Source organism: Nothoprocta perdicaria, unplaced genomic scaffold (genome assembly GCF_003342845.1).
Source record: "Nothoprocta perdicaria isolate Ctin4 unplaced genomic scaffold, notPer1 scaffold_358, whole genome shotgun sequence".
Lineage (NCBI taxonomy): Eukaryota > Metazoa > Chordata > Aves > Tinamiformes > Tinamidae > Nothoprocta > Nothoprocta perdicaria.
Window position 1 is genome coordinate 273,643 of NW_020455597.1, and position 15,056 is coordinate 288,698.

At 41.6% G+C, this 15,056-nt stretch overlaps 1 protein-coding gene across 2 annotated transcripts in view; it reads left to right on the top strand.

The window, feature by feature from the left end:
* The first annotated feature begins 5,060 nt into the window (after window positions 1-5,060).
* MCF2L (MCF.2 cell line derived transforming sequence like) overlaps window positions 5,061-15,056 on the top strand; it is a 116,053-nt gene continuing 106,057 nt past the window's right edge. For both annotated transcript variants that reach the window (XM_026044291.1, XM_026044292.1), the window contains exon 1: window positions 5,061-5,331. In XM_026044291.1, the coding sequence (XP_025900076.1) occupies window positions 5,253-5,331 (79 nt within the window). In that variant the 5' untranslated portion in view covers window positions 5,061-5,252. The remainder of the gene's footprint in view (window positions 5,332-15,056) is intronic.

Sequence of the window (15,056 nt, forward strand, 5' to 3'; positions counted from 1 at the left end):
GATAAGGAAGCATGGAGAACTGTTCTCGGGCCTTTTTCTTTGTATGGCCCTTGTTTTCCAAAGGATGCCTTTATGAACGGTGACCTGATGTTGAAGACTTGATAGAGATTCAGTAAATTGCTCGGTTAGTAAAATAAAGTGCTATTTTTGTGGGCTACCTCTGTCGTATCTTCTTTCACATCTGAAGGCTTCTTTACTCCATGTTCCCGTATGAACTTTGCCATATGCTATATGAACTCTAGCTTTGTGTGTATGTTTGTTTGACTGCCAACTTTTTGAAAAGAAAAAACTTCTACTTTTTTCTCTTCTTGCATGTAACAAGCAGGGTAGTGACTTATACAATGCGAAGTTCTCTGTATTCCTCGAGATTAGGAACAATTTTGTCCTTGTAAAAGACCGAGGTGTTGCCAGAAACAGAATACTGCCATCTCAGCTTATGAATCCCAGTTTCAAATCCACGATCCGTTACATAATAAAGCCTAACTGGGCTCATTACCAAAAGAACTCAGTCATTCAGAAAAATAAAAGGGGAGAAAAACCCTTTTGCTTCATGGAGGAAGAACCAGCGCCAAAAGGAGGTTGAAATGTTAAAAATGCATTTTCCATCTGAATCTCTATCTGAATCTCATATCAAGTGTCCTGTCTCTTCTTTTTTGATCTCCTTAAAGCTAGGAATCAATATCGCTGTTATACAGTTGCTTTTATGTAGGTGGATATTCTTTGTAGAACCTGTGAGCATCTGTGTTGCAAAACCCATGTTCAGAGGGTCTCTTCCTGCTTTACCATAGGTCATTTTAGGTAAGTCTTTTTGGCTACATCTGCACTGTTTAGGACTAAGTGCCTCCTGTCTATAGTGTTGCTGCTTACACTCTCCATACTGTCTTTCCACACATAATGTTGGACCCATCTAGAAAGACATGTGGCCAACTTGCCTGCCTGATGTTGGCTGCATGGTATTGCTAGACAGCAGTGTGGGACGGATGGGAAGGGATTCAGCAGGACTGTCCTTGGGCCCTGCCTATTCTCTGTGCAGCAAATGGGCTGGCAGGGCACGAGTGAGGCAGGAAGGAGATCTGGATGCGGTTTCACTATGCCAGAGGGTGCCAGAGGGTGCCAGAGCCCTGGCACAGGCTGCCCAGGGAGGCTGTGGAGTCTCCTTCTCTGGAGATCTTCTAAACCTGTCTGGATGCCGCCCTGTGCCCCGTGCTCTGGGTGTCCCTGCTGGAGCAGGGGGTTGGACTGGATGATCTCTAGAGGTTCCATCCAGCCTCAGCCATTCTGGGATTCTGTGATTCTATGATTTCTTGGAACCTTCTTTTCCATTCTATAAACATTATTTCTTTCAGTGCAGCTGCTCTGTGTTAACTGGAACCTTTCTTGGGGATTAATAATTGATTAAAAGCAGGAAGCAAAGAGTTACATTAGTTGGCCAATTTTCCCTGAATGGAAGTGCCTTACTGGTGGAATAAAATAGGAATTTCTGCAGGAACTAGAACTGTTCAACATATTCATAAATGACCTGGCAATGGAAGCAAAGCATGGAGAGATCAATTTGCAGATGTCAGAAATTATTCAGAGTAGTCAAATTTGCTGACTGCAAACATTTGGAGAATGAATTTGTGGTACTAAGCGACTGAGCAGTACAGCAGATTAAATTAGTCACTTGTACAAAGTAATACACATGAGAGAAATCATCAATATTCCTCAATATTCCCTAGTTTGGCTGTTCCTCCCCTGGAAAAGATCTTGCCTCATTGCGGGCGGCTCCATGAAAGCAGCAGCAGCACAAGCTGCCCTCGGTGTTGGTCCAAGAGCTAAACAGAACAGTAGGAATTGCTGGTAGGGAAAGAGGGAACAGCAACCAATTTTTGTGTCGCTGTGTAATCTGCTAYGGCCACTTCTTGAGTGCTGTGTGCCCTTTTGTGCACTTCGTTGCCGCAGCATTAGGGTGAATGGAAGGCAAAGGTGATGAGGGAGGGATATGGAATTGTTTTTGTACAAATAGGAACTGATTAGCGAAGGAAATTTTCCGTCTGGGGAAAAGGCAGCTGAAGGGCTTATAATATCACCTACAGTGGAGATCTGTACAGACATGAATGGCCCAGGAAACTGAATAGAGAGTGTTTATTTCCTGTTTGCTTTTTCTTCTCCACTGTTTTACAAAAGCAAAACTAGGGCACCCAGAAAAATTTCAGGAAGCTGGTTCAAACAAAACAGTTTTTCACAGAGCACATAATTAAAATTTGGAACTCATTGACAAGTGGTGCTATGGAGATCAAAGTGAAGTTGAATGAAATATCTTAAGGTATATTGTTGAGCTACTTCTTGCTCAGGAAAAGCTCGTTACATGTTAATGTCTTAGTGCAAGGTTACTGCTCCTGGTTCCTCATTATGAGAAGATACTTGCATATTACTTTTGGAACATTTTCAAAATGCTTTCATTTTTCTGAAGAGCATGATAACATTCTTTTGGTTGTAACTATTTAAAAATAAAACAGATGTAACCAACTTGCGTTTGAACGAACTCTGTCAGAGACAAAGCCAAACAGGACAGAGTGAAACAGTACTGAAGGAAAAAAAATGCTTCCTATATCAAACCAGCAGTGATCCTGATCCCATATTCATTGGTAATGTACATTGGCAATACTACCTTTGCTTCCTTTCTGCAGTATCGGCAGGACACCCAAGCTCGTGACCACATTCCTCCGGAGCAGTGTGCCTCATCTCCATGGCTGAACATCAGCGGAAGTATATGATTAAAAAAAGGAAAAAACAGTTTTGGATAAGCAGACCATCCCACTGAAAAGTTGGATTGATGCTCTGCTCCTGCTTTGTGTGTTGCAAACTTATTTGGAGGAGCAGAAAGTGTTTATGAAGCGGTTGTGTGTGCAACTGAGCTCTGAACTAGCAGACGAATGTTCTCCACTTCATTTGGTGCAAATAGAAATATATATTGCCTATAAATGATCCTAAAAGTAAACTCCCTAATCTGATAAAATTCATCAGGATATTYCTATCTTCTATCTATGAGGATATTTATTTCTATCTTACTAATTTTGTTGTTTCACTGAGAAAACATCATGTGGAAAGATGTAAAGATACGGAAAGACCTTATGGTGGTATAGGAGATGTGAAAAAAATACAAAATTGTTAAGAAACTGAGGCAGGAGGCTCAAAGAAAGCGGGGCTGAACTAGCAYGTTCCATTTTGTTAGACATTTTTGAGTGCACACCTGGCTCTTACACTTCCTGCTGCATGGGGAAATAGTGTAATCATGTAAGTGATCTTTGCTGTTCTGTGTAGACTACCATATCTTTGTCCTTTTATTTAACTGGCTTCAGGCAGCAAGTCTGAAACCTGGAGTTCTCCCTGGGCTTCCTTTGGACACGGTGTCCCATCCCACATCCTTTCTTTCAAAACAATCTTCAGATATCCATGCACACCCATGTATTTCCACACTTTGTCTAATTCCTTTGCTCTTAGTTCACTACCTCAGTGGCCAGGGTCACTGGCCACTGTCAGAGACATTGTCACTGTCACTGGCTGCTGCTTTTAAGAATGCAAAGGTGCATTCTTAAACGATGATCAGATAAACCCAATATTTTTTGTATCTCAAATCAGGTAGATGCAGTACTTAATAACATTTCATTATGTGAAATCTTGATTGATTTTTTTTTTTTAATTTCTATTAATATACTCTGATTAGATATAGTACATCGAGCTGCTGTAGACTTGTCAGCCTTGGAGGGGGTATGATGTGAAACTTTTCCTAAATTAATATCTAAATAAGAGATCGATGGATGTTACTGACAAAGGAAGATACATTGATAGATCCTCTTCCAAAGTAAYGTTTTAGATCATTAATTTTATTGTTGAGAGTTACAGACAGGACATCATAGCTAATCACATTGATTTCCTAGAAAAGAGTACTTCTTTTACATGCTCTAGGTGTGCCTGCTTGAGCAGAAAGGTTGGACTAGATGATCTCTAGAGGTCCCTTCCAWCCTTGAATATTCTGTGATTCTGTGATTTTGGTTAGCTTTATGTAATGTGCAGGAAAGAATCTTTATCTTCAACAACACAGTGCAGTCCTTTTATGTAGACAGGAAAGCATCTCTTTTTCTTTCAGACATAATATTTTGATTTATTCTTCTAATTGAAATACAAGAGGACATAACTGAAACCAAAGGGATGATTGGAAGACAAGAAGACTTCACCTGAACGCCACCACCATGTCAGTGGGGGCATTTAAGAGGCCCTGAGGTGATAAGGTAAAAACCTCAGTGCTGGCAACCCCTAATACAGCCTGTGTGAAAACACTGGGAAGCAGTAACGAGGAGCAGTATACAGAGATGTTGCATAGGTTGATTTCAATCTTTTTGGAGTTTCTGCGTCCCTGAAAGTTTTCGGGTGGTCACACGGACCCTTCAGTAGCATCCGAGCGTACAGGCTTGCTGGAATTGCCAGGGTCGGGTTCGCAGATCCAGAATCTGAAGGCCCCTGTTCTAAGGTGATAGCAGAGGTGATAGATCGGTAATTCAGGGAGAAACTGAAAAACTCGTTTCTTTGAGATATAACTAAAGAGGCTGCTGGGGCACAGCATTTTATCARCAAAGCTCCTCCAAAGAGTCAGGAAGGTGGTTTTAATTAATTCYATAATTTGGAGCCTCCGCCTTCCCATGCAGGCGTTTCATGGTGAAGGTAACGGTGCTGTCCAGGCCAGTGAWGCAGAGGAGCCTTGATGCTGTCGGGCCAGTAAAGCGCACGAGCCCTGACGCTGTCAGAGAGCAGGAATTTCCCTCCGCAGCTCCGCAGCAAACTGACGGGAAGGTGAAAAGGAGCCGAGCGCTCACGGAAGAGAAGAGGCGGCTGCTGCTGCGCGCCCGGCACCGCGCAGCCCCGCGCCGCGCTCACCAGCGCGCCCCATTCCTCCCAGCGCGCCCCATTCCTCCCGCCGTCAGAGGAGGCCGCGGCGGGCAAGCCCCTGCACAGGGGAGGGGAGAGAAGTTTGCAGCGCTGCCGCTGTGATTAACATTCATGACTCTGGCTCCGAGCAGCGGCCGCCTCAGCCCGGGCACTGCCAGGAGCGAGCGGGCACTTCTCCCTCCTTTTGTGCTCCCAGGGAATCCGTGCGGAGTAATTGAAATGCAGGGCTGCAAAGCACTGCTGTAGAATTCCTTCTTTTTTTCTTCCCTTCGTTCTTGGACCAGGGGGAACATGTTTGCTGTGGATTCTTTTTGTTTTATCAGAGAATGAGAGGCTGGCTGAATGCTGAAGAAATGGCCCTGGAAGAACTGATGCAAAGATTAAATGCGGTTTCCCAGTGCACGGGTAGGAGGAGCTGCTGGTCTTAAATAATGTGTTGTGTTGATGGTGTTAGTGATTTTATAGAATTTAAGAAAATCCCGCTAATCTGACTAGCATTCTTTATGCATATTTGCATTAGTAGGAAAGAAAATGCTAAGAGCTTTTGTCACAGGGTTAGACTTTTGTTTATATTGACACTAATTGGCATTTTTAATGCTTAGATATTCATGAGGCCACCTTTAGAGCTTCTCTTGAATAGGTTTCTAGTTTTGAGTAGCTGTTAGCCCAGTCAAATACTATAAGTAGGTCTTGTTTCATTTTTTTCTGTCTCTGACTCAGCTAAGAAGTGGGGGAACTACAAATTTGCCATGTAAAGCTGATCTAATACGAAGCAATGAAGAGCCCGGATAACTGTRAGGCACTGCAACCAGTATTTTAGGTGGATCTAAATTGCACTTTAATGAGAATGAGGATTGAATGCATTAATCATGGTAAATTTAGTTTTACATCCGGATGGATTTTAAAACTGCAGTAGATCTACTAAATAATTTKAATACTGTAAAAAGATTATTATGATTTCTGACAGAATTTCTTTTTTTCTTCAAAATGTAAATGCTTGTATGTTCAGAACTATAGCTAAGCAGCAGCGTAGAAAAAGGTAATTTGTGATTAGATTTCAGATTGTGTCTTTTCTGTTGTGCATGCAGAAATGTGAGCCCAATCCAKAATTAAACTTACCTGGAAAGAGAAGTGAGGTGTTTTTTGCATCCTTGAAACTGCTTCTTTTGCCATTTATTCCTAGCATGTGTCAGAAGTCTTGCATCTTCTCATATAAGGCAAACTGATGCGTTGCTGATGCAGACTTTTCAAGGTATTATTTATTGCAGTATCAAAACTTGGATTTTTCCTTCTTGCCATTCCCTGGGGCCAGTGCTTCCTGAGAACGACTGACTTCTTTGGCTTTTTCTATTTGTGGTACAAGGGGATAATTAGCAAGATGGCTGATGCTGTAGTCTAATGAACAGATAGATTAAATGACAAATGTGAAAGGGACGGATTAGCAGCATCAGTTTTCCTGGATAGAGGAGATCTTTGTTTTACCGTAATAACATTTTTTGAGAGGCAAAAAGCAAGACTTAACTTGAAGAGGAAAAATATTACATTTCAAGTAAAGGCCACTTTACACATTATTTTCTGCTTTATTGCTTTTCATATACACATTTCCCCTATCATATCATCCCCCTTGCAGAAATATTTCTGTGTTAGATGCTTGGGGATTGTTTTATCCTGTGTTTTCATTTGCTGAACTTTCAGCTAAGAAGAAAGCCTGTCTRATATTTGCTAGTGCCTACTGCCTTGTGCAGTTTGTTGTAATAATTTACACTCCGTTTCTTCCCTTCCTTAAAACTGTAGCTGTCGTTTTTGTGAATTGAAATAAATTTTAATCACATGTAGTGGAATTGTTGGCTAATGTGGGAGGCTTTTCCTAGTGAATTAATGTATACTGAGCCTCTAGCCTGGCCGTGGGCTTTTTAATGCACCTGTGATGCTGCCCAGGTCTCGGCTGTGCAAGTGGGCACGCTGGGACCACCACACCTGCCAGTTGCAAGTGCCGTTTTCACATTTGCCAGCAGGCTCTATGGCTTGCCTTTTAGCTTGTTAAACTTGCACGTTTTTGRAAAAAAAAAGAAAAAGCAGCTGGCATTTTAATGCCACTTTTGACACATAGATGGTCTAACTGAGTCTTCTCTTTCCTTCTCCTTTCCATCTCCTTCTCTCTCCATGCCTCTGTGTAGCCCGTGTGTAGGCTCTCCCTAATTGCACTTGTTATCTTTTTTTCTGCAGCCAATGGTTATATTTATAGGTAACCCTATTTGAAGTTAAAAGGTATTTCCTTTTTGCCTTTTTTTTCCCCCTCTTTGTTCCTTCCAGGTTCCTTAGACTGTTTCTCTGTTGGTGTTTTCTGTTCTTTCACTGCGCTCTACCCTTGAGTCAAATTATCAGCTCATACGGCTTCACAGCCATCTCTCTTGGCAGATCCCTTTGCAAGCAARTATGATCCCTTAGCAGCCCAAGATTATGTGCAGCTTTTTAAAAGCTCATTTTTAATAGCTCTGTGCTCATAAGTAATTGAAAAGCACAGATTTCCCTAGTGCCCCATAACACAGCTGTTCACCTTCAGAGGTCAATAGATTTTCTCTTTTCAGAGTCCCCAGGTAAAGAATATTCCCATTCCTTTGCTGTCTCTCTGAATGATGCACCTGGCAGGCAGGCTGAGATTCATCCCACCTGACTTTAGATGTCCGAAATAGTGACTCAGAAGAGATCCAGCACGGTCCATGTATGGTGAAGTGAGGGAAAGGGGCACCTTCAGAAGGCCATCCAGTCATGCACCCTTCACAGTGCAWATGTCTTGTCCTATGCCTGGAGTAGCTGAACTTCTGTCCTCACATCTTCTGCATGTGGGAGGTTAAGTGAGGTAAATCTGTATTGCAGCCCATAATCTTTTTTTTCCCCCATTTGTTTCTTTCTGCTGTTTGTTCCTTCTGCCTCTAGCATCTGTCCTGTAGAAAATTCCGTGTCTTGGTCTGGCTCCAACACAGCTTGTTTAGTATGGCCACAAAAGTACTTTCCTCAGGAGCCTTTCTGCTCTTTCAGCTCCATATACATTCTCATTTACTAAGATTCCCAATCCTTTGGTATCCAAACCCATGTCTACACAAATGCTGTCCTCTCTTTAGTCTCTTATAGATGTATGGTTTTCCCACAGATCCATGAAGTGCCTCCCTCTGCCACATTTGCAGAATCTGGACAGATTTCTCTAGCAAAGCATCAATTAGTTTTCATTTTGCCTAGCTCCACTTTATCCTCACAGATACCTACATTATATTGCTCTGGTTCTGGCCAAATGAAGCTATTAAGATTGTATTCTTTATAGCATGATCCTCCACATTATTCATATTCCTGCAGTATGAAATGAACTTCCCTCTCTAAGCAGCTAATGGGGGGACTCCCATGACATCTTATTTTTGTTTTTCCCACATACACTCCTCAGTTTTGCCAGTCGTTTCCTCATCAAAAGACCTCCTGGACTCAGATGACCAGACTGTTGTTTTYATCTAATTCCCTAAAACAAGACAGAAGTGATTTAAAGAAATTATCTATTTTTGCCTGTTTTTTTTATTATCATTTTTGTTAAGAAAACAAATAATTATTGATATTAAAAACATCTTTATCCTGTTTTTTATCCTTGTTCCTTTTTTYGATGGGTAATTGCATACCGCATTTTTGTTCAGTTCACCACAGTCTTCTCTATCAGCCCAGTTTTTTACTTTGCTAAGCTAGACTCTGTTCTATAAATTGCTGTTTAGGGGCAGAACTTCCCCTCCCTGTGGAGTAGCAGCTGACAGGATTGAAGCCTCAGATTATAAACTTGTGGTATGGGATCTTATATATTATCTATAATGCTGTATGATGTGTTTTATCTGCTCAGGTTACCATTTGCTCTGATACAGAAACTGCCTTATGGCAGTAACTTCATCTCTCCTTTACCTTTTGTTTTTGCCTCGGAAACCTTGCTGTTACAGTGTCATCTAATTCCTGCAAACAGACTGTGTAAATCTGAGATTCCCAGCTTTAAGCCTGTGGTAACCCCACTAATGGTTTCCCTCCACCTTGGAAAGGTGCCACTATTACAGCTACCATCTGTTTCCTCTCCCTGAACAGAATTTCAACACCCTGCAAAATGCACATCTGCAAATCAAAGGCAGTTAATGTGTATGTAGTTCCTTAGTAAACATGTGTGTAGTGTTAATATTTCAAGTACAAGCAGTATTGCTTAGATATTTCAGCTTCAGTTCGTTTTCAGTAGCTCCAGACTTTGTCATATTTACGATTTGGGCCCAAACTTCACACTTCCTTTAGAAGGCTCTTGTTTAGAAGGCTCTTTAGAAGGCTATGGCTTTGAGCCTTGCTTTGAGAAGCAGGCTCACCTGTCTTGAAAAATTAGGAATAGGTGTAGGAGGAGTGGACTCACTTGTCACCTTACTGGCGTGTACTGACATCTTCTTGCCAGGAGCAACAGACACCCAAAAGCACCCTCAGGTTGTGGAGGTTTTGCCTGTGTCCTCTCCATTCCTACCTTTTTCCACTTCTTCTCTTGTGCTAAGTAGTGTGTGCTAGGACAGGTCTCAGTACAGGATCCAAAGGTTGTTTCATTTATTGCCACTCGGCGAGGGGTGGGCGATTAATTCATCATTTTGGGGGGAGGAAGGGGAAGATGAGCATGAGGTCAGTGGCTTTCACAGGCTCGCCTCTTTTTTCTCACTCTTTCAGTGTCAGTTCTCAGTTCACCTGATCGTGCAGTTTGGGAATCCAAAACCATCTCTGTCTGGGCGCCAGAGCGCTCTGCGTGCATGTTCACTTGGCAGGCAGACCAAGTACAAAGGGCAGTAAATGATCATTTGGCAACTTGGGTTTCTTCGAAATCAGTGGATTTGAGAAKGTCCAACTGAGTGCTCTGAAATCTGTAGGTTACATGCTCATCTGCTGTGCCCAGATGCCATTTGGCAGTAGTGGGCTACGTTGGTGTAACTTGCTGGCCCTCCTTTCAGCTCTCCTGCCTCTGTGTTGAGCTGAAACAGGCCGATTACCCAGGCCAGAGTGTATAGACATGCCATTTCTAGGTATGCTCTTCCTATAATGAGGTTAAAAAATCAGTAATAAGGCTGAGGGATACAACTGAACAGACCAAATTAGTTGGGAGGGGTTTGCTCATATTTGATACAAACAGGTAACTAGTACTGTATGCAGCTACCTTGCATCTGTTTCTTATTAGATTCATGCTCAAAATCTTTGTCTTACCACCAGAACAGCCAGAGCGAGTGAAGCTGGTGGGAGGCAGGTTCAGAGCTGACAGTGGCCTTGTCATTATTAGGGGAGCTGCCTTTGGCTATTCTGATTAAAATTATTTTTGTTAAAATTGACGTTAAGTTTTATTTTGTAACCCAATGAATGTTGCTTAAAAATGCATCCCAGGAAGTTTCAGCTGAACAGGCTTTGTTATTTATTATATACAATAAAATAAAAAAAAAAAAAAGAAAAGAAATTGCTCATCTGACTTTATGCTTATGTAGAATTGTGGGGGCTGTTTGTCTATGGTAATGAYATCTCTTATCATGCCATTTACCCTAGTCTTTCACTGATGTAAACCACTGTGTGGTTTTAAATGCAACCGCTGAATTACGACTGGAAAATGAAAATCTAGGTAGGTATCTTTCAACAGACAAACTGGATGAGGCAAAATAATCATAAAACAATAAATAATGGCACATGCGGAGTAGCTTTTTGAATAATCACAGGATAAGTAATTGCAGGTCTTCCTTTCAGTATATGGGCTCTTGATACTTCAAACTTACACTCCAAACAGGCTACACTTGCGCAGCTAGCAATATTGAAGAAAAAAAAAATCTGTCTTTGATGCATTTTTATTACYGTGACTCAGAATACTTTCTTGGCACAGCTCCCTGGCACGGCGGCCTGGCACCCCGATAGCCTAAGAGCACCAAGCCATAAGATTACCTCATGCATCTCAAATAACAGGATTTCTGTGGAAGAGTAACAGTGCAGCGTGGGGAAAGAGGTGTGATAAGTAACACAGGCTGCATTGTATTCAAAGCATTGTTTGCTCTCAACGACACGCCAGGCGAAGCTGGGAAGCAGGAGGTGTTTGGTCACTCACCTTCTCCAGTAACGCAACGGATCAAGGGAGCTACYGGAGAGACTTGAAATCTCTCATTTCTGAGGTGACTTTTTAAGATTTTCAGGTATTTGAAATGATCCGTTTTGACTGAAAATTTCAACCTGCTGTTGTAGAATGTCTGGCAATGCCACTTTATTTTTGTTCTCTTTTTCTTTTCTCTTGGCCTGTTAAATACCAACCAGATACGCTTTTGTTTCAGACAGGAGGGATAGGATCTTGGATGCATTTACATGGATTAATCACTTGTGGGTCTCTTGTGGTAAGTCTGCAAGATCATGTTAGCTATTTTGACCGCACTGTAAATTCCTCAGCCATACTGCATAGCTTGAGTTTGGAGTGAGTCATCTGGCTCACCAGAAACACAGGCTTCAGGGTTGAGAGCAAGTGTCAGATAGTCCAGCCCTGCCTTTACCAGCAGCATGTAGGAACAGTGCTCTTAGGAATAATCTTGAGCACAAGTGAAAAAGACAGGATTGTCATTATCTTGGAGATCTACTTACTATGCAATCCAGGCAATTTCATACCCTTGTTTGCAGCAACTTGTACATTAGTTTTATCCTTGATTTTTCACTCTGTGTCAGTATTTCTTCAGCTTTTTTAATATTAATTATTTGAATTTCTTGATGACCAATGTGAAGTGCTTTTGAACTTGTGTACAAAGAGCATGGGACGATGATCAGTGGGGGGTGAGACTCGGTGAATCCAGTGGTGCAAGGGAGAAATACTGAGCTTTTTCACACAAAACCCAGGCCTGGCTGTGAGTTTCAGCATAGGTGTAAGTTCAGATAGAGAAACACTGGGGTATGCATTYCCCAACATAGGTATCTTCCTATGACAGCAGAGCATGTTAGTGCTTGGGAGAAGCCAGTGTGAAGGGGTCTTAGATAGTTCAAGTGCTTTAAAGATAAAGCGAAAGACTGCTAAGACAATGTGATAAAACCTTAAGGTGATAAAATCAAATTTGTTTTGAAGAGGTGGGTGTATAATGCCATTTTGGAGGAGTCTGATTTACTAAAAATCATCATCTGCACAAATTGGGTTTTGAACAGTTGAGAATTGCAGCATGCTGTCTGTGTCTTTCCACCTCAGCTGGTATTTCAGAGGCATAAATTCTATCACCCTTCATGAACTTTAGATATTTGCTATGTATGTATCAGTCTTGTTAAAAGCCTTTTGATCTTCACCACTTTTTGTAGCATGTTGAAAATGCAGCTAGGAGTGACTGTGCTTTTATATTTTTCAGCTGTCAGAAGGCAGAAATGAGTCTTGCCTTTCAACTCCTCCCTATAATCAAATTAATTTAAAAGGCAGTAGTTTTATATATAATAGAAAATGGTAATTGATATAAACACAAAATAACATGAATGCATATAGCTAATTCTAAAAATGAGCTTCAGGCCACAACCTATGTTATTAAACATTAAATGATAAATTACAACCTTTCAGTAAACAGTTCTGTCTCTGCCTTCTGGACTGGGCCAGGAGCTTTATTTTGGTCAGTATTTTGTCTTAGATTGCTGTCAGTGCATATRCCCTGTGCTTTTTAATTCACTTCTTACTCCTGTCGCAGCAGCTGATTTTCAAATTCAACCTTGAGTCAACTTCTGGCTAAGGCAGTACACTAAACAAACCAGTTTGTTGTGTGACTCATTTGTTTCCTCTTTCATTATTTGCCTGGCATTTATTACTGTCTGCTGTAAAAACTGTATTGGAAAAGGATCATGATTTTTTATGAGAGGGGTAAAATGGGTGCTTTTAGGTACCCTAGACAAACAGGATGCAAATCTCTCCTCCTCCTGATGTTCCCCAGCCCTGTATTCTGCCCCACCGAGGTTGGCAACATCTGTAACTGAACTGATTGTTACCTACGTCCATTATCTCAGTATCTTCAGTTTTCATATTCAGTGCAGTGAAGAATGAGCCAGCTCATCTGGAAGGATGAAAACTAAGAGCTAGGTTTCCTACTTACCTCTATAAGAAGTGTCTAAACTCAACTGTACATGCTCTGCGTGACAGTGCAAAACTTCACCCCTTCCTCTCCCTTCTCACTGACAGCTAATTTATCCTCCTCTCTCCAAATAGGTAATTCTTTCACTGACTCTTGATTTCAGCTTCTGAACAAGTCTGTAACTTGATTATTATTACCCAGCTGGCTTAACAAAGAAAGCTCAATGTTTACTTAGCCTTTCACTTTTTGACACAAATTTCATTCAGAGATTAAGAATAATCTTTGTACTGACAAAGCACATTTATATGTAGTGATATTCTTGTAAAAATACTTCAGAACAAAAGAAAGGCTCCCACACAGGCATTTAATGAAACAGAGGAAAAATYATGTTTGCATTCGAGGGAGGGAAAGAAAGGGAGTTTTCCCAGCTTTGAGGACTACTGAGGAGTGGAAGCAAGAGTACATGAAAATGAGGGAAAGAAATAAAGCAGGTGCCTGGTTGTGCAGCTTGGATGAGAAAAGAGAACTGACAGAAATTAGAAGGTATAAAGAAATGTTCTTGAAGTTTTGCTCATAGTCATTTAGTAGGACATGAAGCTGGGGGCCCCCATCATAAAATATGTCTGAAGCACAATAGCTTTATGGTTAATAGTTGTGATGTAATGTGACCTAAATACACACAATCACAAGAGTGATGAAAATTCATCATCATTACTTAATTCATGCTTAAGCAGATGCCAGGCTCTGATTATCAGACCGCTCTAGTCTGCTGAGTTCCCAGACATTCGCTGTGATGCCGAGACAACCACAAAACTTTTCCGTCTTGGCTTTGTGGAAAGGCAGTTGAGGCTGCAAGTAACCTGTAGGATGCACTTTGGAGTTTCATTTTTAAAGGCAAAGAGAGTCTTTTAAAGGCAAAGAGATTCTGAGTGCATTGGAGAGAGGAAGAGGAACCTATTGAAGTTGTTTGTGGTCAGCAGCTTACAGTGGAAGTTGGTCAGCTCTGTGGCAACCAAATCACTTGCGAAGTAATTTATGAAATAAAGGTAAGAACAAAATATAAATCAAAATATAAATCAACACATAGAGTCTAACTTTTCTAATCGTATGTCWAATTGTGCACATTCGTAAGTTTCCTCTTCCAAGTCTCCTCCTCGATTCTTCCCCGCAGCTTGCACTGCACTTGCCTTTGCCCTTCAAGGGCGATGCAATCTGCTTCTGACTCCGGTGGTGTCACTGTCTCGCAGTAAGTTCCTTTGAAAACAGTGTGCCCGGATTGCTTGGAGAGCACGCAGCCCCGAGGGGGCTATTTATAGACACAGCTTCTCTTCGCAGCACTTGCGCGAAGGCAGGAGATGAGTTATTTCAGCATGACAGGTAACATTGTCTTTTAAAGCTGTTGCTTACATTTTTGAAGGTCTAGCAGGGAATTAGAAAGGTGCATACCACAGACGCCTGCCTTCAGGGGAGTGAAGCATGCATTAAATGCTATGTTAGTTTTGCACAGTGAGCTTGGTAGTGTTCTAATTTACAGTAGTACCTCAGTGCCCAGTGAGCATTCAGAAAGGTGGGAACAAACTTTGCCATATCTTGCCACCTTCCTTTTAAAATTTGGACACARATCAAGTAGTCATGGTTTTATCTAATGTTATTTTTACTTTTTTTACCCACTACTCTGAAGATGGGAYAGCTCTTTTAGTTTAGTGATTATGGCATTTGTATTATACTGCAGGGAGCTCTCTCAGAGCTGGTGAGAGGAAGAAGGGTTTAGTTTTTTTGTCCCCTATGGAGGGCAAGAGTTCAGACAGAGACAAAATGGTTTGAAGGGAAATACAAGTATTTGAGATAGTCCAGAAGTATGGTCGCCAAGGCAGGAAGAAACCTGCAAGAGAGAAGAGTCTTCCAGCTCATTCCTTATCACCACAGCCCTTGAAGGGCAGCCTGGCCGCTCTGACACCAGCCTGTGCACTTCCGTGTCATGCAAGGTGTGTGACACGTGGCAGGTGTATTTGACTAGCTCTGCGACATTAAATAGGAACC